The sequence below is a fragment of the Eupeodes corollae genome, chromosome 1 (genome assembly GCF_945859685.1).
Source record: "Eupeodes corollae chromosome 1, idEupCoro1.1, whole genome shotgun sequence".
NCBI classification, from domain to species: Eukaryota; Metazoa; Arthropoda; class Insecta; order Diptera; family Syrphidae; genus Eupeodes; species Eupeodes corollae.
The window spans coordinates 168,012,273-168,037,771 of record NC_079147.1 but is presented as its reverse complement, the minus strand read 5'-3'; the positions used below and the strand labels follow the sequence as shown (position 1 = coordinate 168,037,771).

The 25,499-nt window shown below is 38.4% G+C and overlaps 1 protein-coding gene across 1 annotated transcript; it reads right to left on the bottom strand.

Annotated features, from left to right (window-relative positions):
• Positions 1-230: 230 nt before the first annotated feature.
• LOC129953871 (ubiquitin domain-containing protein 1) lies at positions 231-24,819 on the bottom strand. Its single transcript, XM_056067387.1, has 4 exons — positions 24,175-24,819; positions 5,837-6,086; positions 1,713-1,953; positions 231-1,646 (listed from the first exon to the last, which is right to left on the bottom strand). The coding sequence occupies exons 1-4, from the start codon at positions 24,254-24,256 to the stop codon at positions 1,473-1,475; spliced, it is 747 nt and encodes a 248-aa protein (XP_055923362.1). The 5' UTR covers positions 24,257-24,819; the 3' UTR covers positions 231-1,472.
• Between the last annotated feature and the right edge of the window lie 680 nt (positions 24,820-25,499).

Genomic DNA, 25,499 nt, shown 5'->3' with positions numbered 1-25,499 from the left:
CAATAATTTTTCTAGTAAAATTGTGTTTCTATATGGCAGATCTATACAATATTGTAACATTGAAATCTCAAACATTATGTGATTCGTAGTTCAGATGTATTTATTTTCAAAGACTAAAAGAACTCGTACCGCTGTGCAGGCTTAAAATGATTCCTGAGTCTGAGTTGGACAAAGAATTGCACCATTTAGACAACAATCATTAGGAAACAAATAAAACACGTAACCACAACTTCTTCTTATATAGAAAATTTTATGTTTTTTTTATATTTTTTGTTATTTTTGTTTTCGAATAAATCGCATTTGTATATATAATTTTTGTTCTCTTATATTTTTGTTTTTCTTTTTTTCTCGAATTGTTATTCTACATTTACAATCAATCTCGAATATCGAGTTAACAAAAAAAGTAGTGTTTGGGAAAGGAAGAGGTAAAGATAAATAATATAAAAAATATTTTTTAAAAAATTAATAATAAAACTAACTCCTTTGCTTTTTTTTAGTAATTAAAAAATGTTCAAATTAATTTCAAAACATATATAATATAACAAAAACGTACCAGCCGTTGTTTTTTGTTTTTAATTTTTTATCGATGCTGGTGTCTTGATAATAATTTGTTGTTAACAAAAAAAATACTAAAAACTTTTAACTACTGCATACTAGGAAATCTGTTGTTTGTATGAATAAGATTAAAAAAGAAATAAGTAAAATTATGCGCTCCAGCGCTTGAGCAGTTTTTAGATATTTTTGATTTCCTTTCTTATCTTTTGTTTACAACTAAAATGCTGTGCTAACCATATATATGTTTGTATATTTATTGCTTTTTGCAACTGAATGCAAAATCAAAAATCAATGATAAACTATTATTTTTTTATATATATATTTAACAAATTTATGCTACACACTGACGGTGAGTGGTTTATTGAGTGTTTTTTGTTTTTTAAAAATTCACTTCTGGCGTGGGGTTCAATATGCAAAAACACTTAGCAAAAAATACTTAAAAGTTCTTAAAAAATAACTCATTGTTGATTAAATAATTAAGAAGTACAGCCTAACGTAATACATGGTATGTATATTATGTATGTAGATTCGTGGCTATACACTGGGCCTTTATAAACAGTTATACAGTTTTAACTTTTTATTTCAATAATAATATTAAATTTTCAAAATTTTCTTTTATAGTTAACAATGCGAAGTCAAGTCTCGTTGTCGGATTTTAGAGAGCTTAAGAGACTCGGGCGTTGCTTGTTGTTAGACGTTGTGTGTTTTATTTTTGTTTATCTTAGAATTGCGTTGGATTGCGGAACAACACTTTGCCAGTTTATTGCGCTTAAGGCCTTCAGTTGCGGCTGTCCTTCTACTTTTACTATAGATGTTAGTTTTTGCTCTAGTGTTTCTTCTTGCAGTTTCTGATTCTGTTGCTTTTGCTGTTGGTGTTGCAGTTGAGTGTGCGTAAGGTTAAGCTGTGGGATTTTTGGCTAGCTAGCAATAGGTACACTATTTATCATATCATGGTTATAGTGTTCGGTGTTGACTATAACCTGCACCACATAACCATTTTGTATGTGACAATCTTCGAGGGGCACTTTGTCACCAAGAAGTTTACCACTATAGAACCATCGCTGGCAGCACGCATCAATTCCTTCAACAGCCTAAAAATAAAGTAATTTGTTTTTAATTCATCTTTATAATGATAATTTTTTTCAAGAAATGTGTACCTGTAGTTTCTTTTTACATTGACCTATCATGTCTTTTGAGTATACTGAAAGTTTAACATCAGACATTGTGGAGGAGATGCGTAGTTTAAGAACAACCTCCGTTCCACCGTCTACTGGTTCTGAAAATTCCGCAGGTGAATCACGACCGTTTTCTTCCTTAACTATGTTAATAGGATATGACAGACAATAAATTGGTACTTTGTACTGCGTACCCAGTTCATCATAGCACTCTGTGAGATAGCTGCAATTAAAGGAAATCAAATAAATCTAATTCTATACTTAGGTACAAATTTTTGATAATTTTTGTATGTTATTGGAAAAGATTTTTTTTTCAATATTAAACAAATTGCCTAAAAGAGTTTTGTATTTTGTTGAAATATTTAAAAATTTTGATACGTTAAGAAACAGTCTCTGTTAGTTTCCTAATGTTTTCACTATGTTTTCTGCATTTAAAGGATACAAAAAACTTGTTGACTTCGCGCTAAGTATAAAAAAACAGTCGCTACAAAGTCACCTTGAAAGTTCGGTATACCACAGCATAGTTCTTTTCTATTCAAGCAAGCGGATTTTTCGGCTTAAATAGGTACATTTTCGTTAAGAGGCAAGCCAGGCACGTCTGCAATGCTCATATTTGGCGACCAAGTCTATAAATGACCAAAAATAATGCAATGTTCCAAAAATTATACAAATTCTTGGTCATTCGACAAATGAGATGAGGAATTTTTCCATGGTTCCTACCATCGTTGTCAATGACACTTCATTTGTAAGCTTTATAGACAAGTCAATCTTTTCGCTAGGCAGTTCGTCAATGTTGCGAAAGGGTGTTATGACTCCGCCTGAACTTGGGAGCGTAAATAACTTTATGGAACTAATCTTTTTTGCACACGTACAATAGTTGTAAAAGATCTCAACACAAGTCAATCCGCTGGCTCGGATGGAATCCCCGCTATTGTTCTGGATAGGTGTTTTTCAACGCTGGTATAACTATTACATAGGTTTGTTCATCTCTCTACTATTCAGTTCCCGTTTTGAGTATCCAGCCGATACCCAGAAGATATCTCGAAGACTTTTTAATGACTGCTTGTACGCCTTTCAGTAGCAACTGATCAGCACTTCATATTCGCTTTTAGATTCACAGCCCTGTCCTAGAATTTAATGTGTCGAAAACTCAATGGTGCCTGCTGTCGTAAAACATCATTTACCACCTTTGCCAAGAATTATCCATAGCCTAAAGGCCTTGGGAGTTTGTAAGACGATGCAAAAGAAAGACGTGCTGTTTAGTACAGAGATTCTTTCCTTAGCCGCACTACACGAATGCGAAATGCTTTACCAGGCTCAATATTTCCCATTGTGCAGGCATTCAAAAGCAATGTGCATTGGCTTTTCTTTCTAATCCTATCCTCCTTTCCTAATTGCGCGCAATGTTATTAATCATTATAAGGGTATTCATATCCCCTTTAGTGTGCACTTAATACAAAAGAAAAAAGGAGGATCGCCTTCTAATTTCTTCTTCTCTGAACGTCGAACTTGTCGAGTTGTAGAGCTGAGTAAGGTCAATGATTCTCGAGAATTTTCTCCAGATGAGTCCTGAAACTAAAGGACGTTCTTATCCCTCTACCTTCCCAAAATCATCATCCATTCCCACATAAACAAGGCATACCAGCCTACGTTTATATCACCAACTCCCATCCCACCTCCCACGTTTGTAATGGCGAAAAAGCTACCAACGGTCCTATCTCCTATACTCCTTCTCACTCTAGGTAACCTAGCTGAATTGCTGTTACCGAATCGCAATCTTTTCCTTACACGTCAGAATGATGAATTAACATCAACTGACTCCTCATCCTCACCCTTTCTCTTCCTCCCCAACCACCTCTCATCATTATTGGGCTGGATCTAAGGTGTTAAACGACCCGTGTCGATGATCAGCCTGGCTGGGGGCCCAATTCAAAAATAGCCCAGTCTCTAACGGAGTATCAGGATACCTGGCGACCTCCGGATTAACTAGCCTTATCTGTACATGCGAATCTCTGTGCAGATGGACCTTTTTTCTTCGCGTCTCGTGGGACCAACAAATGAACAAAACAAACAACAAAAACAAAAATAAAAACACATGTGAGACCGGTATCTCTTTAGGACCGGGCGGCAGCTTGGTGTCAAAGCCTGCTGTCATATCTCTTGCGGCCAACACAGAGAAGGGAGTAGTGGCTAACCATGGACCCTCCTCTGTTGTTGGTAGCAACGAGAATAAAAAGGTAGCGATACCTAATTTCAGTAGTGGCAGGGTTGTGAAAAATGGCCCTACCACTACTAGTGAGAATACTTCCAGAAATGGAAAACTCTCTTAAGGCCTTTATAGACAAAGGCGGCAAGCGGCGAAAATCTTGAAGGCCTCTGGTGCATCATCAGCGGCTGAAAAGACACAGCAGCAAACCGCTAGCATCGAATGGGCCAAAAGCATACTTGCTACAACAAGATCCAATAAGGACTCTACGTCCAAAAGAAAAAGGTCTCTTGAGGTGGCCGCACCGACACCAAAACGGCTTCGGGTGCATAACACCAGCACCCCCTCAATCCCATCAGAAAATAATCCAGTTTCAGTGACGTCGCGAATGGCAAAGTCGTGGTTGCGGTCATTGACAGGAGCGATGATGATGGCACAATATCGGCTGATCGTTGGCAGTTGGTCAAGGTTAAGCTCTCGGGTGGCTTTTTGAGCAATTTGAGAGAGCTTCCAGGACCACTTCCTTCCTTTTTCCTCTTATAACTATAGTTGTAAAAGCAATTTCTAACGATAGGTAAGTTGACGGAGGTGATTGACTTTAATAAAAAGTTCATTAGAGTTAAGAGAAGGACTAAATAGACCCAGTTTTATTAAACTTAATATCCACACTATAAAATATTTAAAAACTTATGTTTATCTTAAGAAAACTAAGTGGAATATTTATTTTTCGTTCACACTGCGGTTGTGCTTCCCATTGGAACCAATTTTTATGATTTTTATATGTTAATCCTTATCTGATAAAACTTTATACAATTGAATACATTTTAAATCTATTTGCAATTCAAAACTACTAACATAAAAAAAATACTCCTTAAAAGTTATTTGGATAAAGTGTGATATATAAAAACTTCATGAAAAGAACTAAATTTAACAAAGTTTTTGGTCCTTCTCCCGGCTGTGCTTCAGTGATTTTCAATTGAAGTGCATTCTGTGATTGCACAAACCATCTGTGGCAAGAACTGAACTACTCGTAGATATAAAGTGTTGCACATTAACTAAAAATATTACCATTTCAACATTTCAAAAAAAAAAAAAAAAAGAAAGAGGCAATTCGATTGAGTTTTCAGGTGCAAATTTAAAGTTTCCTGTCCATTTTCTAAATTGGACACACACAAGCTGTGCAATGTTAGGCATACTTTGTTCTCTTTTTGACAACTTTAAAAATGTTGCCTCCTATTATCAGTTGCTCAGTTTGAGGCCGGACTGAAGCAATCATCTAAACGTTTCCCATCGACACATAGCTTATTTTTCTTGTATATGTATAGCAGTTGTGCAAACAGACGCTCGTCATCGCATATATGTGTATACAACTTGTTGGACTTAAGATTGTTCTGACAGTTGGCCACCTGTTACCTACGACGACGATGAGGGCAATAGACAACCTCCTGTTTCAGCTCAAAACCCTCTTCTTGTTCAGTTTTCTTCTTTAGTTCTTATAGAACAATTTTATTGATTTTTTTGTTTTTCTTTTTTCTTTTTATGACCTATTCTTAACATTTTTAATGCTTTCGTTTATGACGTTTTCTTGGGAAATGATTAATTATTGATGACGAGATAATGTTCGGCAGTTGTTGATGAAAGTAGGATGGGCTAAAAGTATTAATGTGGCTATGGATGAGGCACTGCCGCCGTTCTCGCCACCAGCGCCACCGCTCAACGATAGAATTTCTATGTTATTATTATCATTTTCATGATTGTCGATGTCAATGGAGAGTGTGCGATGCCTGAGCTTATAAGTGGGTGGAGGGACTATTGTTATATTGATTGTCTTTTTCTTTTGTGTATATTTTTATTCACTCTTTGTCGTTTATAGAAACTACGTTTTTTTTTGTTGACTTACCCATTCGGGACAGAAACATTCGCTCCATCGAGAATAGCTTGAGCTAATTGGAAATCTAATGCTTCAGCTGCTGTTGTCGCAGCTCTTAAAGCGTCCCAGATTTCTTTACGACCATCGAAGGCCGGCGCTGTGTCCCAGAATTCATCACGTTTCGAACGCAATTGACCTTCGGTTAAAGGCACATCGGAACGCCAACGTATCGTTTCATGGCACAGGGGATGATTTTTACGTGATGGACCTACATTCGGACCTGCAATAATAAAAAGAGATAAAATATTAATAAGATTTTACATAATTGATATAAATCGTATAAACTTAAAAAAAAAAGAATTTACAACTATTAAAAAATTTTACAAGGGTTCTTTATCAAAGAATAAGGATACGTTCTCATATCATACGTTTCACTGCCCCGCTTCATAATGTTTTAAAATATCAATGAGACTCGAAAGATTATTATTCAAATATATGAGACAAGGACATCTGCATGACATCTTTAAGAAAAGAAAAGTTCTTAGTTTTTTATAACGGTTTAAAAAACAACCTGGAAAAACTCTGCAAAAAACAAAATGAAACCCTTTTCATAGGGTAGTGGTACTGAATCAACAATCTTAACTGGAAGGACCTCATTTACTTACGCTACAATTTAGGTTCACTCCAAAAAACTTCTCTATCTAGCTCGATCCCTTATTAGATTATTTTCACGCACTGTGCAGTGCGAGGATAATGAGGGTCTTGCTCGTATATAGCGACATTTTGGTCGCTCGAGAGTGGGCTTCACCAGTCTATTACTTTCTTAGCCCAAAGAAAGCCTTTTTTGACATTGAAGGGTTCGATTAAGTCGGTTCCATGCCAACCAGTATCTAGCAGCACGAATCATCCATGGTCATCCTTCTCAAACGGGCGAGTACCAAAACTAGACATGGCTCAACCCAACTGCTCAAGCGGTTTTGTTAGACTTCAGCTATAATATGACAATTTTTGTTTCGTCTTAGTGTCGAAGGCGAGATTGTTGGCTGTCGTCGTATAAATTCAATGGATCATCCTGCCTGACATCGAAATCCTGTTCGTCGTCATTGTTTTAGTCTGCATAAATGTCCTCAGCTGGTTTCTGTACGAGGTTATGAAATTTCGTGAGCAGTTCTCTTTCTTTATGAAGCGTCAATTTGGGTGCCTGTTGTTTGGCTGCGTTTACCTGCTGAGATTCCTCATCTAATCAGGGGTGTCTTGTTTGTGGCCGTTTGAAACCCAGTACTTCAAAGGCAGCTTCTCCGATTGCTATTTTGATGTAGCAGACTCCATAGAATATATCGAAGTTTTGCATCCCCTTTTGCCCGGCTCATCCCATTGCATTTTTTGGATGACAATTATATCTGCTTTATAGAAGTCTATATTGCCTCCGCTTTATGCTTAAGGCTTGACCTAAACTTTGTAACTAACTTTTATAGTAGAAGTCTATATTGCCTCCGCTTATTGTTTTAGGCTTGCTACGGGACCTAAACTTTGTAACTAATTTTTCTTTACGTGGTCAGGAATTCACCTTGATTCACACCTTCAACCGCTCCTTTCATGCCTATACCATATATGTCATAGAAGCTCTATAAAGTGTTCACTAATTGCTTTAACCTAACTGGAATTGAAGACACCAAAGTTGATTTCATCTCAGGAATTCAATGACAAGTACTTAGATATGGTTTTCAATCCCAGCCTCTAAAGGTATATCTTAACGAAGAAAGAGTTTGTAAAATAAGAAGCTTGCATCTAACCATACATATATATAATGGAATGTCTCTTCCCCGATAGCATTTTTCTTTGCGAACTGCTGTTTTACCAAATTTATTAATTTTGAAAAATCAGCATTACAAACAGACAGTAAGAGGCTAAACAAGGAGAATTATCAAAACTAGGCTTGCAACTAATTACTCCTACATTACCCACATCATCCTCATGAAGTATAATTTTATTTACAAAACCTAATAATGATAAAAAATCATTTTCCACGTGTTTCTGCCAGCACGCGGCGGTGATGTCGCAGCGGATATGCATGGTAGCCGATGTTTGGTAAGGATTTAATCAAACCAATCAATCTTATCCTCAAGAGGACTCATCGAATTGCATGCGTTATTCAGGTCAGTGTGTTTATATTACGTAAATCGGTTGCTTAAAAAAATAATCACACAACAAAACCAAACACATCAACAAGTTTCAACTAAATATATCCTTTTGTTTGCGTCACAAAGACGTGCATATGAATACGCTAGATATCCTGCTTTTGAAAGCTGCATGAATGAAAAATATTTTGACACAAATTTCTGCAACACTCAAGGCAAACACATTTTTGAATTATCTCTTTCCTTAGTGGGGGATACAAAAAAAAACGAAACAACACAATTAGGTTTATAATATGTTTAGGAAATCTGTGTGCTAAAAAATATCATGTCGTGAATTGAATATCCTGCTGCTAGTTTTTTTTCCGAGAGGGTTCAAATTAATAAATTTGAAAGAATAATAATAAATAGCCACTACAAAAAAAGATGTCATTTTCGAGCGGCCCATGATGAGTCCGGCCGGCCGCTGTCGCGCCAAGTCGTCCGTCGTCCTTTGGAACGTGATCAAAATTAAATGAAAAGCATATATACAAAATTCATTCACTTTTTAAATATTAAATGAGTTGGAAAAGATAAAGCACATACTTCAATGTGTATTTCACCACCAACCATGTCCTTAAAAGGCACTTGCAAACGACGATGTACATACGCAACAATATTGAAAATCTATTAGACTGACTTCATATTAAATGCGTAAAGGATTTTTTTCTTCAAATACAATTAAGTATAATCCTCTTTCCAAGTTGTGCGTGCTTATTATTAATTTATAACTACTTTTACCTTTATGTATTATGTCGCGTCGAAGTAGTACACGGCTGACCTACATTGTAGAGTTTTACAATACTCATATAAAAAGGATGTTCTCTCAGAAATTTAGTTAACTAAATTTTTCTCACATTTGAAAGACATGAAATTTAATTATGCTTCAATCGAATAAGGACCAAATTTTTTGAAAATTATTTTTCCCTTTTTTATTTTTCAAATTTTGATGGGTATGTTAAGAAAAGAGTTTGAAAATATTTATCCAAAATTAAAATTAACTTAATTGCAGATATAGAATAAAAAACGAAATAATAAACTACCAACCTATTGCTAAACTATCTGTGATACCTAAACTTTTTGAGTCAATCGTATGTATCGTCCTTTCTTTTTTACTGCACTTCAATTATCTGTGATACCCAGCATGATTTTGTTAAAAAGCGTTCAACTGTTACTAAACTGTTTCACTTTACGTCCTCTTGTTTGAATGTTTTTGAAAAACGCGAACAAGTAGATTGTATCTTTACTGATTTCAGCATGGCCTTTGACAAATTGTGTCATAAAACATTACTTTTAAAACTATCGCAGCAAGGTTTTAACGACTATTTCATAAACTGGATCTCCTCATATTTGCAAGACAGACGTTATAGTATTACGTTTCTAATGAGTGGTCAAGTTAATTTGTTGTGAGTCCTGGTGTCCCCCAGGGAAGTCACCTTGGTCCTATTCTATTTGTTTTATTTATAAATGACTTGGTTCTGATCAAACAAAATTAGACTGTTCTCAATTATGCTGATGACATTAACCGTATCTCATATCCTATGCTCAAGAATCTTCCAACAATAACAAAGCACAAACTTTTGAAACTCTACAACAGTATTCTTGACACAGGGACTATTCGACAGAGTTGCAAGCTCACAACTATATTGCCTATGCCTAAACCCAACAAACCAAATAACAGAATTAACAGTTACCGTCCAATATCACTGATTCCATACAGTTCGAAAATATTAGAAAAAATTGTTGGGAAAAGACTGCTTTGGTTTTTGGAATCCAAAAACATCATAAGCTCTAATCAAGTCGCCTTTAAAGCCAATAAAGGCTGTGAAGACGCACTCCTACACCTGGATTTTTATATTACAAAGGCTCTATCATCTCGAAACCATGTCAAAATTTTGTCTTTAGATTTCGAACCGAGTTACAAGTAACCTCTCTCGAAGTTCTCTGCCGCCAACACAATGTATCGAAAACCAGTGGCAACATTGCCAAGATGCAATCAGAGAAGCCGCCTCTGATGTGCTGGGTTTCAAACAGCCACCAACAAGGAACCCCTGGTTTGATGAGGAATGTCGGCAGGCAAATGCAGCCAAACAACAGGCACGCAAAGCGGCGCTGCATAAAAGGACGAGAGCTGCTCGTGAGCTCTATGAGCAGAAGAGGCGAGAGGAACGCCGACTTCTCAGAAGGAAAAAGAGAGGGCATGAGAAGCGTGCGGTCGAAGATGTTGAGAGGTATAAGGGCAGGAATGAGGTTCGAAAGTTTTATGAACAGGTGAAACGAAATTCACAGGTACATAAACCTAGAACATCATAGTGGAACCGCAGTCAATGCTGAGGATATGGAAGGACCACTTCTGCAGACTGTATAACGGCGATGAAGAACTGAATTCCGCTGTCAGGCAGGATGATCCATTCAATATAGACGACGAAAGCCAACAATCCCGTCCTCCCGACTTAGACGAAGTAAAGATTGCCATATCTAAGTTGAAGTCTAATAAAGCCGCTGGAGCAGATGGCTTGAATGCTGAGCTCTTTAAAGCAGCTGGGGATAAGCTGGATATGGTCGGAAGAAAACATGCCCGATGAATGGAACCTCAGTATTGTTTGCCCGATCCTGAAAAAGGAGACCCTCTAAACTGCACCAACTATAGAGGAATAAGTCTACTTAACATCGCCAGTAAAATCTTCTCTGCCGTAATATGTGAACGTCTAAAGCCCATCGTCAACAAACTGATAGGTCCTTATCAGTGTGGTTTTAGAACAGGAAAGTCCACAGTTGATCAAATATTCACATTACGGCAGATCCTGGAAAAAACTCAAGAACACCAAATCGACACCCACCATCTTTTCATCGATTTCAAGGCCGCATATGACAGCATCTACAGGGACGAGCTGTATAGAGCCTTGTCTAGTTTTGGCATCCCTGCCAAACTCATCCGTTTGTGCAGGATGACCATGGAGAATTCACGCTGCTCCATAAAGGTTGGAAACAACTTAACAGAACCTTTTGATGTCAAAAAAGGTTTTAGACAAGGTGATGCGCTGTCATGCGATTTTTTTAACATCGTGCTTGAAAGAATAGTGCAGAGCTCACACGTCAACACTAGAGGTACTATCTTTCAAAAGTCTGTCCAATTATTGGCATATGCTGATGACATTGACATAATCGGAAGAACTCAGCGTGATGTCAATGGGGCTTTTGTGAGTATTGAGGCAGAGGCGGCAAAAATGGGTTCAACGGTTAATGAGGGCAAAACAAAGTACATGCTGTCGTCTAGAAAGGACATACAACACCGACGTTTTGGTCAAAACGTCACAATCGACAGACGTAACTTTGAGGTAGTCAAGGACTTCGTCTACCTAGGCTCCGCTGTAAACCCAGACAACAACACCAGCGCTGAGATCGAACGCAGAATAACTCTTACTAACCGCTGTTTCTTTGGACTAAGAAAGCAATTGAGTGGTAAAGTCCTCTCTCGAGGGACCAAAGTGTTGCTATATAAGACCCTTATCATCCCCGTCCTGCTATACGGTGCAGAAGCATGGACCATGACAAAAGCGGATGAAAGCACCTTGGGTCGCTTCGAGAGAAAAGTTCTTCGTGTGATCTACGGTCCCGTATGCATCGAAGGGGAGTGGAGGAGAAGATGGAACGACGAACTGTACGGGCTGTACAGCGACGTAGACTTAGCAAGAAGAGTAAAAGTCCAACGACTAAGATGGCTGGGTCACGTAGAGCGCATGGAAACCAATGCTCCGGAAAGTCTTCGAATCCGTACCCACAGGACAGCGCAGTAGAGGAAGACCGCGGATCAGGTGGCTCACAAGTGGAAGGTGATCTCACCCAACTTGGAGCGCGAAACTGGAGACATCTAGCTAGGGACCGAGCTAGATGGAGAAGTTTGTTGGGTGAGGCCCTAGTTCACACAGGACTGTAGCGCCACCTTAAGTAAGAAAGTAAGATATAACTTGAAAAAACATTGTATTGAACTTAAAAAAAGCCTTACTGCTAGGGCTAATTTAGTTAATTTTCTATCATGTAAAAATCAAATGCTCATTTAAACACTCTATGGTGTTCAAATGGTAGACATGTGCATTCAAGAGGACACATGCGTCCACAGGTTTTTCAAAACCCACCTATGTCTAACAACTCCTACTCTCACCTCCCCGCGGTGAACATCGGGTGCCTAGTACCTCAACTGGAGATTGGGTTCCAACCCCAGTGGAAATTTGTTGGGGGCAGCAAACGAGAGGGGGGGGGAGAGGTGTCCCCTTCCTTGGAGTTATACTAAGGATCTGGCCCTCCAGGTTGGGGGTTGTGCCGTCGGGGTGAGTTCCTGGCCACGTATAAAATACCTTAAGTTTCGAAGCACCAACAAAACTCGGATACGGACGGATAAACTGTTGATAACCCACGCAAACGAAATAAGGACAACGAACTTCAGATATGTACGTTGAATGTTAGGTCCCTTAACAGACCACGTGCAGCCGAACAATTAGCGCAAGCCCTAAATTGCTGCAAGGCAGATATTACAGCCATCCAACAAGTGCGATGGGATGGACCGGGCAAACGCAAACTAAAAGACTGCGATATCTACTACGGCGACTGCTACCGAGAACAAAGACAGCGTCTATTTGGGTGTGGATTCGTTGTTGGAACTAGGCTCAGGCAAAATGTTTTGAGTTTCAACAGTGTGAGCGAGCGTATCAAGACAATCCGCATCAAGGCTAAATCCGCCAACATAAGCCTAATATGCGCGCATGCCCCAACAGAGGAGAAAGATGAAGACACCAAAGACATATTCTTCGAGCTCTTGGACAAGACATATAAGCAGTGCCCTGGCTATGACATTAAAATTGTCTTAGAAGATTTTAATGCTAAGCTAGGAAGAGAAGACATCTTTGGTGACATAATCGGGAGATACAGCCTGCACTACACTACCTCCGAGAACGGATTCAGACTGGTCGATTTTGCTGCGGGGCGAGACGTTCTGGTAGCTAGTTCGCAGTTCACGCATCTTAATATCCACAAGGGGACATGGAAATCTCCTGATCAATCAACCATCAACCGGATTGACCACATTGCGATCGACGCACGACACTTCTCCAGTATCCAGGATATCCGAACATTCCGAGAGGCCAACATTGACTCGAATCACTACCTCGTTGTAGCCAAGGTACGGATACGGATATCCCGATCCAAGCCAAAACAAGGAAGTACTGTGAGGAGATTCGATGTTAGACGGCTACAATCGCAAGAGACTGCCATGTCCTTTTCCGATCGAGTCTCTAATAACCTCTTAAGGAGTCCTATGCTTCCTGCATTAAGCATTGAAAACCAGTGGCAAAATTGCCTTGCAGCCATCAGAGATGCCGCCTCTGAAGTGCTAGGTTTCACACGGCCACCACAGCGAAACCCCTGGTTTGACGACGAATGCCGGCAAGAGCACGCAGCGAAACAAGAGGCATACAAAACGGTGCTGCACAAAAGGAGATAGGAACACCGGCTTCTTAGATGGAAAAAAAGAGAGCATGAGAAGCGCGCGATCGAGGAGATAGAGGGATGTCACAACAGGAATGAGTTTCGTTAATTTTACCAAAAGGTACAAAAAACCTAACAAGGGTACCGGCCACGTACCGAAGCCTGTAAAGACGATCAGGGGAACATTCGTAGTAGAACCGCAGTCGATGCTGAGAATATGGAAAGACCACTTCTCCAAATTGTATAACGGCGATGACGAACCGAATTCCGCTGTAAGAGAGATAGAACCACTCAACCAAGGCGACTCAAATCAACAATTCCGCCTACCCGACCTCGACGAAGTGAAGATGGCTATATCTAAACTTTAGTCAAACAAAGCTGCTGGAACTGACGGCATCGCTGCCGAACTATTCAAAGCAGCAGGCGATGACTTGGTACGGAGCATGCACCAACTCATCTGCAAAATATGGTTGGTAGAAAGCATGCCCGATGAGTGGAATTTCAGCATAATGTGCCCGATACATAAGCAAGGACACCCTCTTAACTGCGCCAACTACAGAGGCATCGGTCTCCTTAACATTGTGTATAAGATTCTCTTTGCCGTATTATGTGAACGTCTGAAGCCATTCGTCAACAACCTGATTGGTCCTTATCAGTGTGTTTTCAGACGAGGAAAGTCCACTATTGACCAAATATTCACACTGCGGCAGATCTTGGAAAAAACCCAGGAGCTTCAAATGGATACCCACCATCTCTTTATCGATTTTAAAGCCGCGTATGACAGCATCTATAGGGAAGAGCTCTACCGAGCAATGTCTAGTTTTGCCATTCCTGTCAAACTTATCCGTTTGTGCAGAATGACGATGGAGAATGCACGCTGCTCTATCAAGGTCGGAAAAGATTTTACCGATGCATTTGATGTCAAAAAAGGTTTTAGACAAGGCGATGCACTGTGATGCGACTTCTTCAACATCGTTCTGGAAAGAATTGTGCAAAACTCAACCGTTAACACTAGAGGCACAATCTTTCAAAGGTATATCCAATTACTCGGATACGCAGATGATATTGACATAATTGGAAGATCAAACCGTGATGTCAGTGGAGCGTTTTTGAGCATTGCGACGGAATCGAAGAAGATGGGTTTAGTGGTCAATGAGGGCAAGACCAAGTATATGCTGTCATAAAAAAGGACACTGAACGACGACGTCTTGGACAAAACGTCACCATGGACAGCTATAACTTTGAGGTAGTTAAGGACTTTGTCTACCTAGGCACCGCTATTATTGCGGACAACGACACCAGCGCTGAAATCAAACGAAGAATAACTCTTGCAAATCGCTGCTTCTTTGGACTTAGATGGCAATAGAGAAGTAAAGTCCTCTCTCGAGCATGTAAAATCACCATCTATAAGACACTCATCATCCCGGTTCTCATTTATGGCGCTGAGGCCTGGACCCTATCAAAGAAAGATGAGAGTGTCTTAGGAAGCTTCGAGAGAAAAATTCTTCGGGTGATTTTTGGTCCCGTACGCATAGATGGAGAATGGAGGAGAAGATATAACGACGAACTGTACGGGCTGTACAGCGACACTGACCTGGTTAGCAGAATTAAAGTCCAACGGCTTAGATGGCTAGGTCATGAAGAGCGGATGGACATCAAAGCTCCAGCCCGGAAGGTCTTCGAATCCAATCCTGAGGGACGGCGCAGTAGAGGAAGACCGCGACTCAGGTGGCGCACTCAGGTGGGAGAGGACCTCAACCAACTTGGCGTTGGAGAAGTTGGTTAGGGGAGGCCCACAGTAAGTAAGTAAATATTCACTAAAAATAACCCTTTGGAATTATCTGCAACATTAACTCCTTCCTCTATTTTCTTCGATAAGAAAACAACCTGCATTAGCTTTTCGAAGATATTAATCTCATTCTGTAAAACATTGAAATGCAGGATCAATATTTTCCATTCATTCTTCTAGTATTTTCTAGATACTAGCTTTTCAATAAAATTAAAAATAAAGAGAAATCATTTTTCTCTACCACCACTATTTTAACCTCAACAATGATGTTGGCCTTATTTTTGTTATCGTTTTTTTTAGTTAAATTTAACATTGAATAATTTCAAAGAAGCTCCCTAACAACAACCGAAAACTCTTTTAAACAAACTACGCTTGATTTTACTCCCTCTAACATACCTTTTACTTTGAACTGCAAACCAAAAAAGAACAAAGCTTATAGCACTAAACACATAAAATGGAAATAAAGAAACTATAAAAATGTATATACGTACACATACATATGTATATCAGGACATTGAATTCTTAAAAACACAAGTAATCTATGTCCAAGAAAGTATTTCTATTCCAAATTGTCGTATTGTTGTATTTCATTCTATTTCCTACAACTAGTTTAAATTTATAGTATTCTTTGTTTTCTTACATTTTTAAAGTAAAAGTGGCACAACAAATGGAAAGTTAAGAATTTTTCTACATTCCAGAAGATTTTTAAAAGTATAAGGAATTAAATTTTGTATAGTCCTTAAATTCGAACCTACAATAAGGTTTTGTAAATAATTGCACTTAACAATAAATACAAACGAAATTACATTACCGCTTTATTTTTGATGATGAAATAATAGCTCAACTAATTTTATAATTTTACATCTTTAATTTTACACTGAAATGATTTCGTACTGGAACAGTGGCTTTAAGTTAATTTTCTTAAATTAATTGTTATAAAAAACAACATACAAATACGGCAACATTCGATTAGAAATTTCATCCTTAGCCAACCGGTCGCCTATTTAAAGTTAAAACCACAATTCACGTTGACCATGGAAATGTAGCACATTCTATTGCAGATAAATTTATAAATATAATATTTATAATTGTAATATCTTTTAACTATACACTAGTCCATTGCCATTTCGAAATTATCGAAAAAATACTGATACTACAAAGTTTAATAAAACCGGGACTATTCTTAATTTAACGCTAGAGTCGATGTTCTCACCTTAGCAATAAATAAATCGTTAGAATTTGCTTGTATACTTATGCTCATAAGAGGAAAAAGGAAATCACAATGCTGGGTTGCAGAGCTAGACTGGCTCAGAAGAGATTGTAGGAAACTTTTTACCCGAGCCAAAGCCACAATACAAGCTTCTCATTGGGATTCTTCAAAATCTTCAAAGTAATCCCTAAGAAGTTATAAGAAGGCACTAAGGAAATCTAAGAGATCTTCTGTGGAACGATAGAAGAAACCGAGGCATCCAGGCTGCAGAAAATTCTTTCAACTAATCCAGTGATACCAAGCTGTCTGAGAAATGCAGATGGCTCCTGGACAATTTTAAGTAAAGAATCGCTGAACTTACTACTGGATACTCATTTTCCTGGTAGCTCTCTAACCGCATCTTGTAATAATCAAATTCGTTCAAGTTCCAATATTATATATCCACAAGTTTTGATCACAACAGACAAGCTACAATGGGCTCTCAACCATTTAAATGTGCAGGACCAATTGGAATAATATCAGACGAAAAAGCCTCAGAAAATACAACACTAATCCTTGAGGCAATTTTTAATAGCTGTCTATATCTGGAACATATTCCTTCGGCTTGGAGAGAAGTGAAAGTTGTTTTCATACTCCTACCATCATGGAGTTCACTATGGTTAAAGGTGTTTTTAACAACGTGGACACATCTGCAATCACATCTGTTAATTCATTTAATGCTGATTATCAGAATAATTAACTCAAAACGGGGCAACTTTTCTGCTAGAAAATTAATTGGTAAAGGGACACCGAAAGGTCGCGTTATATCCCCTCTGGAACCTGGTGGTAAATAAAATCCTAACTGGTCTGGATGCGGAGAGTGATTGCGTATTAGGATGGCGTTGCCATAGCGGTCTCAAGAAAGCGTTTTAACAATCTACAAGAACTCTTACAAAATGCCTCAGACAAACTTTGGGCTGATCGGTGTGGACTGGGTGGCAACCCACACAAAACCGATATAGTCAGATTTAGTTTAGAAAATGCAAAATTCCATTTGTTAACCCTCCCTTCATTAAGGTTTTCACACGGGTCTTATTATAGTCAAAAAACTAATATTAAACAACAGTTTCAGATTCACCTTTGCTGGGAGCCGGGCCATATTTCGTCAGAAATATTACAATACAAACAAATTTTTTGACTAATGATGGCATACTAATCGCTATATGTAAACTATTGCTAATGCAAGACGCTATAAAGAAGGCAAACATTAAGTACTGTCTAATCGGAAAAAACGCCACGCAGCTAGGCGTATTCTCAAATGATTTTTGCAAAAGTTGTTTGGATGAGGAAGAGGAAGAAACAGTTCTTCACCTTCTCTGTACATGCCCAGCTTTAGCTCAAAACCCAAAAATAACCTAGAAGAATGCTTCTATATCGATCTTAACGATTTTAATAGTACTAGCATAATCAGTCTTTGAAGTTTCGTAAGGATCTCATACTGGTTCCTTTGAGTTAGAAGAAAGATTTATGTTGTATAACGTCGGGCCATTAAAAAAAAACTTGGTTCAATGTATCCTACACGATCACGGCCACTTTAACCAGACAGAAGATCATCTATAAAAAAAAAGATGGAGTGTCGGGGACAAAACAGAGCCTTGGGGTACAACACCATTTAGTTTGCGGTTTTCAGACTTGAACCCATCCAATACTACTTGTATAGCACGGATACCATCCGGGCCAGCAGATTTATGTGTGTTGAGACCTCTTTGGACTCTTGCCTTAGTATGAGTGCAAAAAAAATGGTCCCATAGAATCACTAACGCGTTTGATTACAGGTGGAGTCATAGCACTCACTTGCAGCGTTGAATTAATACATACAAATAAATTAAGTCCGTTGAGGACCAGAGCCTAGTAACTTATAACTCTCAGCCATTTCTGTGTTCATGTTATTTTTTCAAGGATAGAGGGGACTAACAGTTTTAGTCAAATCTTCCAAGAATTACTCTTGGAAGATTTGTCAATTCCTCGCAAGAGTCGGAAAAAAGACTTTATATAGCACAAGTGGATGTTTTGAATGCCGAGCTCTTTAAAGCAGCTAAAGTTGGTTAGGAGCATGCACCAACTTATCTGTAAGATATGGTCGGAAGAAAGCATGCCCGATGAATGGAACCTCAGTATTGTTTGCCCGATCCTGAAAAAAGGAGACCATCTAAACTGCACCAACTATAGAGGAATCAGTCTACTTAACATCGTCTATAAAATCTTCTCTACCGTAATATGTGAACGTCTAAAGCCCATCGTCAACAACCTGATAGGTCCTTTTCAGTGTGGTTTTGGACCAGGAAAGTCCACAGTTATTCAAATATTCACATTACGGCAGATCCTGAAAAAAACATAAGAACACCAAATCGACACCCACCATCTTTTCATCGATTTCAAGGCCGCATATGACAGCATATACAGGGACGAGCTATATAGAGCCATGTCTAGTTTTGGCATTCCTGCCAAACTCGTCCGTTTGTGCAGGATGACCATAGAGAATTCACGCTGCTCCATAAAGGTTGGAAACAACTTAACAGAACCTTTTGATGTCAAAAAAGGTTTTAGACAAGGTGATGCGCTGTCATGCGATTTTTTTAACATCGTGCTTGAAAGAATAGTGCAGAGCTCACACGTCAACACTAGAGGCACTATCTTTCAAAAGTCTGTCCAATTACTGGCATATGCTGATGACATTGACATAATCGGAAGAACTCAGCGTGATGTCAATGGGGCTTTTGTGAGTATTGAGGCAGAGGCGGCAAAAATGGGTTTAACGGTTAATGAGGGCAAAACAAAGTACATGCTGTCGTCAAGAAAGGACATACAACACCGACGTCTTGGTCAAAACGTCACCATCGACAGACGTAACTTTGAGGTAGTCAAGGACTTCGTCTACCTACGCTCCGCTGTAAACACAGACAACAACACCAGCGCTGAGATCAAACGCAGAATAACTCTTGCTAACCGCTGTTTCTTTGGACTAAGAAATCAATTGAGTGGTAAAGTCCTCTCTCGAGGGACCAAAGTGTTGCTATATAAGACCCTTATCATCCCCGTCCTGCTATACGGTGCAGAAGCATAGACTATGACAAAAGCGGATGAAAGCACCTTGGGTCGCTTCGGGAGAAAAGTTTTTCGTATGATCTACGGTCCCGTATGCATTGAAGGGGAGTGGAGGAGAAGATGGAACGACGAGCTGTACGGGTTGTACAGCGACGTAGACTTAGCCAGAAGGGTAAAAGTCCAACGACTAAGGTGGCTGGGTCACATAGAGCGCATGGAACCCAATGCTCCGGTCCGGAAAGTCTTCGAATCCACACCCACAGGACAGCGCAGTAGAGTAAGACCGCGGATCAAGTGGCGCGCACAAGTGGAAGGTGACCTCACTCAACTTGGATCGCGAAACTGGAGACATCTAGCTAGGGACCGAGCTAGATGGTGAAGTTTGTTGGGTGAGGCCCTAGTTCACACAGGACTGTAGCGCCACCTTAAGTAAGTAAGTAAGTATATAGCACAAGTAGGAATTAAACCCAAGACCTCTGGCATAACAGTCCTACCCACTAACCATCACTTCACGACAAGCAAAAAGATTAGCTGTCTCTAAAGAGCTAACAAATGGAGTGGCATTGACAACGAGCGTAGGAACCAAAAAAGAGGAAGAATTCCTGATATTTTGTACGAATTACCAAAAATGAATACTACCTTTGGGAGCCTTAATTTTAGGTAATGAAAAAATATTGTCGTTCGGATATGGGCGTTGCAGGCCACATTTTCCGGCTTTCCTACTTCTTTGGCTGAATTGAAGCACTCCCCAAGGTGGAGTCCTTTCGCCTCTTTTATGGAACATGGTAGTACACGACCTACTTACATCATTGGAAGCAGAGGGTTTTAAGGTGATTGCCTATGCTGACGACGTTGCGATATCCGTATCTGGGAAGCACCCCCAAGTTCTCTCGGAACTCCAACAAAATACCCTAAACAGGCTAACTAAATGGGCTAAGCAATGTGGATTTCGAGAAGATATAAAATTCCTCAGATTAGCCCATTCAAGATTAGAGGAATAACATTAGGCTTTTCCGACCAAGCTAAATATTTGGGCCTCATTTTAGACAAAAAACTAAATTGGAAGGCAAATATTGATGAAAGAGTAAAAACGGCTACTGTAGCGCTTTTAACTTGTAAAAAGGCCATAGGATCAAAATGGAGCTTCTCCCCAAAAATAACTCATTGGCTATACACATCGGTAATCAGACCGATACTCATTTATGGAGCTGTCGTATGGTGGACCGCACTGGACAAGATGTTAAATCTAAATAAGCTCATCAAAGTCCAGCGGTCAGCAGGTATGTGCATCACAGGAGCACTTCGCTCAACACCAACCGCAGCACTCGAAGTGCTTTTAAACCTAACTGTTTAAGTTTCATTTATTATTATTCCTCATATTTCTTTAAGTTGAATTGCATTGCAATGTATTTCTCCTCAGTAAGTAAAGCATGAGAACAGATGAATACCAAATATCTTTAGTTGAACCCGAGAGGCGTGAACAACAAACTATTCATCCGTTCTCACGCTTTATTACATATTTGCACTTTTGATTATTTCTTTGTTTCATGTATCTTCACCTATTTTATGCCATGTATTTTTTAGAATAAAGACTTCACTTCTGTTCAAATCTTTCAAGTGTCTAGTTGTGTCTTGTGCGGATTATTTTAATTTCTTTTTTACAAACTTAACACTAACACCACTTGACATCTTCTCCAAAAAGGTGGCTGCCAACTCATGTGTAAGGCTTAGAGCCAGTTCTCAATGGACCAGTAACAATACTGGACTTACTACTATCCCAGATCGCCTAGATCTATATATCCCAGATCGCCTAGAATATACCACCCCAAATATAGTATTCGGTAAAAGCTTCCATGTGTCCATCCCTTCAAGATCCTCCTGGGGAGAAGAGAGACCCCTGGAAGACGATTCGGTACACTTCTATACTGACGGTTCAAAGACCGATCACGGAGTTGGAAGTGGTATCTTTTCAGAACAACTGAATCTCAGTCTATCCTATAGACTTCCCAATCAATGTAGTGTATTCTAGGCAGAAGTAATGGCGATTAAAGAAGCACTATCCTGGCTCAAAAAAAACGTTATATTATGTAAGGATATACGAATCTTCTCAGATAGCCAAGCCGCTCTTAAATCTCTCGCGTCTGTCTCCACAAACTCTTAAACAGTCCACGATTGTCAATCATCTCTGAATGAGATGACGGAACAGTTTAACATTCACCTCATTTGGGTGCCGGGCCACAGAGACATTCCGGGAAATTGCAAAGCCGATGAACTCGCCAAAAACGGAACAATTCTGATTCATGTTAGACAAAAACATAACATAGGAACACCACTTGCTACATGCAAATATCTTCTCAAGCAATATGCTCTAGAAACAACAAATACTAGGGGTCTACACAAATGACTTCTGTAGAAGCTGCATGGGCGAGGAGGAAGAGGAAACGGTCCAACACCTTCTATGTACATGTCCAGCACTCTCCAAGAAGAGAGAAGAAATAACTTTCTCGGTAATCCCTTCTTCGATAACACCAGTGAACTGGCAACGATTGACACAAAACGTCTCTCTAACTTTATTAAAAGTACGAAATGGTTTGTTTAAGTTCATTACTCTCCCATGAGTAACCTCATTAGTGGTATCACAATTGACCCTTGAGGTCTTCGTGCGGCAATGGCATCTGGACAGCCACTCCAACCTAACGTAACCTACTTCTTTGGCTCTAATAACCTCTCGTATCGAACCATGCGATTTCCTCAGGTTTGATATTTTAACCCTCTTCGGGATAAAATTTTTCAAACTTCTGTTCATATCAGCGCTGGCTTCGACGTCACTATAGAGGAATCATAGTGACCAGTTAAAGTTCCTGAAATAATTATTGCGCCCCTAAAAACTTATTGCCAAACGGTTCACTTAGAAGATCTTTCTTTAGCTGAAGAGTTTTGACACGAGAAATTTGTAGATATAACCAAATTATCAGAGGTGCCTAGAGGAGATAGAATACTAATGGTGTACTTATGAGAGGTAAGACACAGTACCAACGATTTTAGTGCGAGTATAGGGCGAAACAGTTCTTTGGATTGAATCAGACAAAGCATCAAATTTACAGGAGGTTGATACGCTGTTTAGAGTAGGTGCTTAGATGTGCTTATTTATAGAAAATGTAACCCGCATATAATTAAAGAAAGAATTGGTGACAAAGATCATACTGTGGCAAGAGCTGATAAGCAACATTATTTCTCATGTATCGCATCAGATTTAGTCGAGGTAAGATTAGTTTATTTCTCTCGCGAAACTGCTTCAAGAATTAAGCCTACAGTCTATATCCGTGCAAAGCTGGTTTAATTCATTTGAGGAAACCCTAGTGTTAAATATGTCAAAGTTTAGCCCAAGATAATTTAACATACAGAATCAAAAAGTTTTCTCTATCAACACTTTCAGGAGAGAAAATAGTTTTATTAAGCCTATTTCCTAACGTAGACACATTTTTCAACAAGAAGTTCCTTTAATTTGTAGACTTAAGTATATTCTTGCCTAACAACTGCAATGAGATAGGTAATATATTATGTCCATTTTCATATCTTTTAATTCATACCAGCTATGTACGTTTTCTTTTGGTCTATAATAACGACCGTGAGCTTAAATAGATTTTTTTTGTTTCAAAATTAATTGCTCAATTAAACTGATTAAAATTTACATCTTAAGGCATCAACCTTTAAACAAAAATTAACCTTCATCAGCAATTTTATAAGAAAAACGTCATTAGCTGGTCTTTACCCGCTAGAAAGCTGTATTAACCCGAGATATCAAATAAGGGGTATTTATATGTCCTCCAGTTATGATGACAAGTTTAAATTGATAGCATAAAGCTTGCTATGGTCCAAACATTTCTACAAATCTATTATGCAATATTTGTTAATAAATAAACAACCGATGAAAGTTTCAGTGGCTCTGAATCTCCTTTTTGTTAATTTAAGTCATACAATAAAAATATAAATAAATGCATCAACTTAAGATAATGTTTTTTTACAAATTTAATTGCTGAGCAAATAAATCACAGTACAACAAATACTCATTTAGCGATTAAATCAAATTTCCGAAACATAAGGCTATTTGAAGTCAAACCAATTACAAAATTAGGGTAGGTACAAAAAAATAAACATTTAAAAGTCCTTAAAACCTGCAACACAAAATTTCGAATCAATACACAACCCAAGATAAAACTTATTTCTGTTATGTCAATTATACAAAAGCAGTTCAAACCCAAACAATAATCTGTCCAGCGACACAATGACAAACCAATAAGTCGCATGACATCACACCTTATTTTAGTATCAGCCGCGATAAAAAAAAAAAAACAAAAACACTATAAAAGACCTGATATTGGACGATTGGAAATTGGAATAGATAAACAAAACCTCTAACTAGCCACAACAAACAACAAATCACTCAAGACTTCAAAAAGAGGGAGAGACTCCAAATCGGTATCAGCAATGTATAAACTGCCCAAGGTTATGACTGAGCGATGTGCGGTTAATCACGGTTTTGTTGGAAAAACTTAACACCACCGCACAGGTGGTGAGGCCCAATTATGGAAGAACATAAATTAATTATGGTTCTGTAACACTAACTCACCTGTCGGAGGCCGAGATACACTGGCCGAGGACACGCTGACCGTTTCGTTGTCCGTACTGTGAAGTCCAATGCAGCCGCCCATGTTTCTTATACTTAAGTAATCCTTATCCTTGATATTTCACCACTAAGCTCCGGAACCTCTCTCTCCGGAATTGTTCAATTACCAAAAAGAAAAGCAAAAAAAGCAGATTCAAGACTCCTTTTGGAAACACTAACGTTGCTTTTTTGTGTTTCGTCGTGCAACGGTTTGTGCATATTTTTCACTCCTCCACTCCCACGACAATGGAGCAGGACTCATCCGATTTATTTTTTCGTTTATTAATAAAAAAAGAATTAACGTGTGATATGTTTTGTATGTGCGATTGATTGTTGCGTTTCTGTTTCTGTGATTTTGTTCCGTCCGTTTTTCTGGGTGGTTAATGAAGTTTTTTTCTTTTTTCTTTTCTTCTACGAACGAAAAGTTTCCAAACCGATATTTAGTATTTATGTTTACGTAAAATTTTGACGAAAAATTAATTCACTAATCGATTGATATTGAATAAAATAAAATATAAATTTGGAAACATTTTTCTTAATTTTTGCAAAGAAGAAAATTCTCTTTTCGTTTTCGCTGTGACTTCTATATTATTTTTTGGGTGACAGCTAAAACGTCAAATGTATGATTTTTTTTTGGACTTTGTGTTTGGGTGATATGTAGGGGTTGGTAGCAATGACTTGCAATGTGTTTTTGAAATGGTTGTAAAGACAGGCATGTAATCGAGTGCATCGGTGCAATTTTTTTATTCCTAAAATTTTTTGGGGATAAATATAGGTTCGCATTTTCGTGCAGAGTTTTTTTTTAAATAAAACTAAGTTATAACGAAGCAAACTAGAAATATTAGCTGTTTATGAAAATAATATGAAACTTTGCTTAAGAGTTAGCCTGAAGACTTCCTCAATAGGTGTTTTATGTTTAAATTTATATTTATGCTTTTAAATGTCAAAATACAATTTGATTTGTTTTATTATTTAATGTGTTCAAAACTTAAAAGCCTAATTTTATTGTTTGTCAGAAAGTGGCTTTTTAATTCGCAATCTTTGTTCAAACAAAAAATACAAGAAGAATATCGAGCCCTTCCCGCAAATTTATTGTAAGCGCCAAAATTAATTTTATCGTAAACGACAAATCAAAAGCTTACTGCTGGTCCTTGAAACAACTTGTACCCATAGTCAGAAATGGAAAATTAGCAATTATCCTTAAGTTAAGAAATAGCAACAGCCTCCAAGGTTCTATGTGTTATTAGCAAATTTTAATAATTAAGTTTTCTTTTTTATTGAAAATGTCG

What these genes read in the sequence shown, in the direction of transcription:
- LOC129953871 (XM_056067387.1), bottom strand. Translation starts at nt 24,256, where the DNA reads ATGGGCGGCTGCATTGGACTTCACAGTACGGACAACGAAACGGTCAGC. An exon ending in TGTATCTCGGCCTCCGACAG is followed by an intron (nt 6,087 to 24,174) that starts GTGAGTTAGTGT and finishes TTATTATTGCAG; the next exon opens with GTCCGAATGTAGGTCCATCA. An exon ending in AATGTAAAAAGAAACTACAG is followed by an intron (nt 1,647 to 1,712) that starts GTACACATTTCT and finishes CTTTATTTTTAG; the next exon opens with GCTGTTGAAGGAATTGATGC.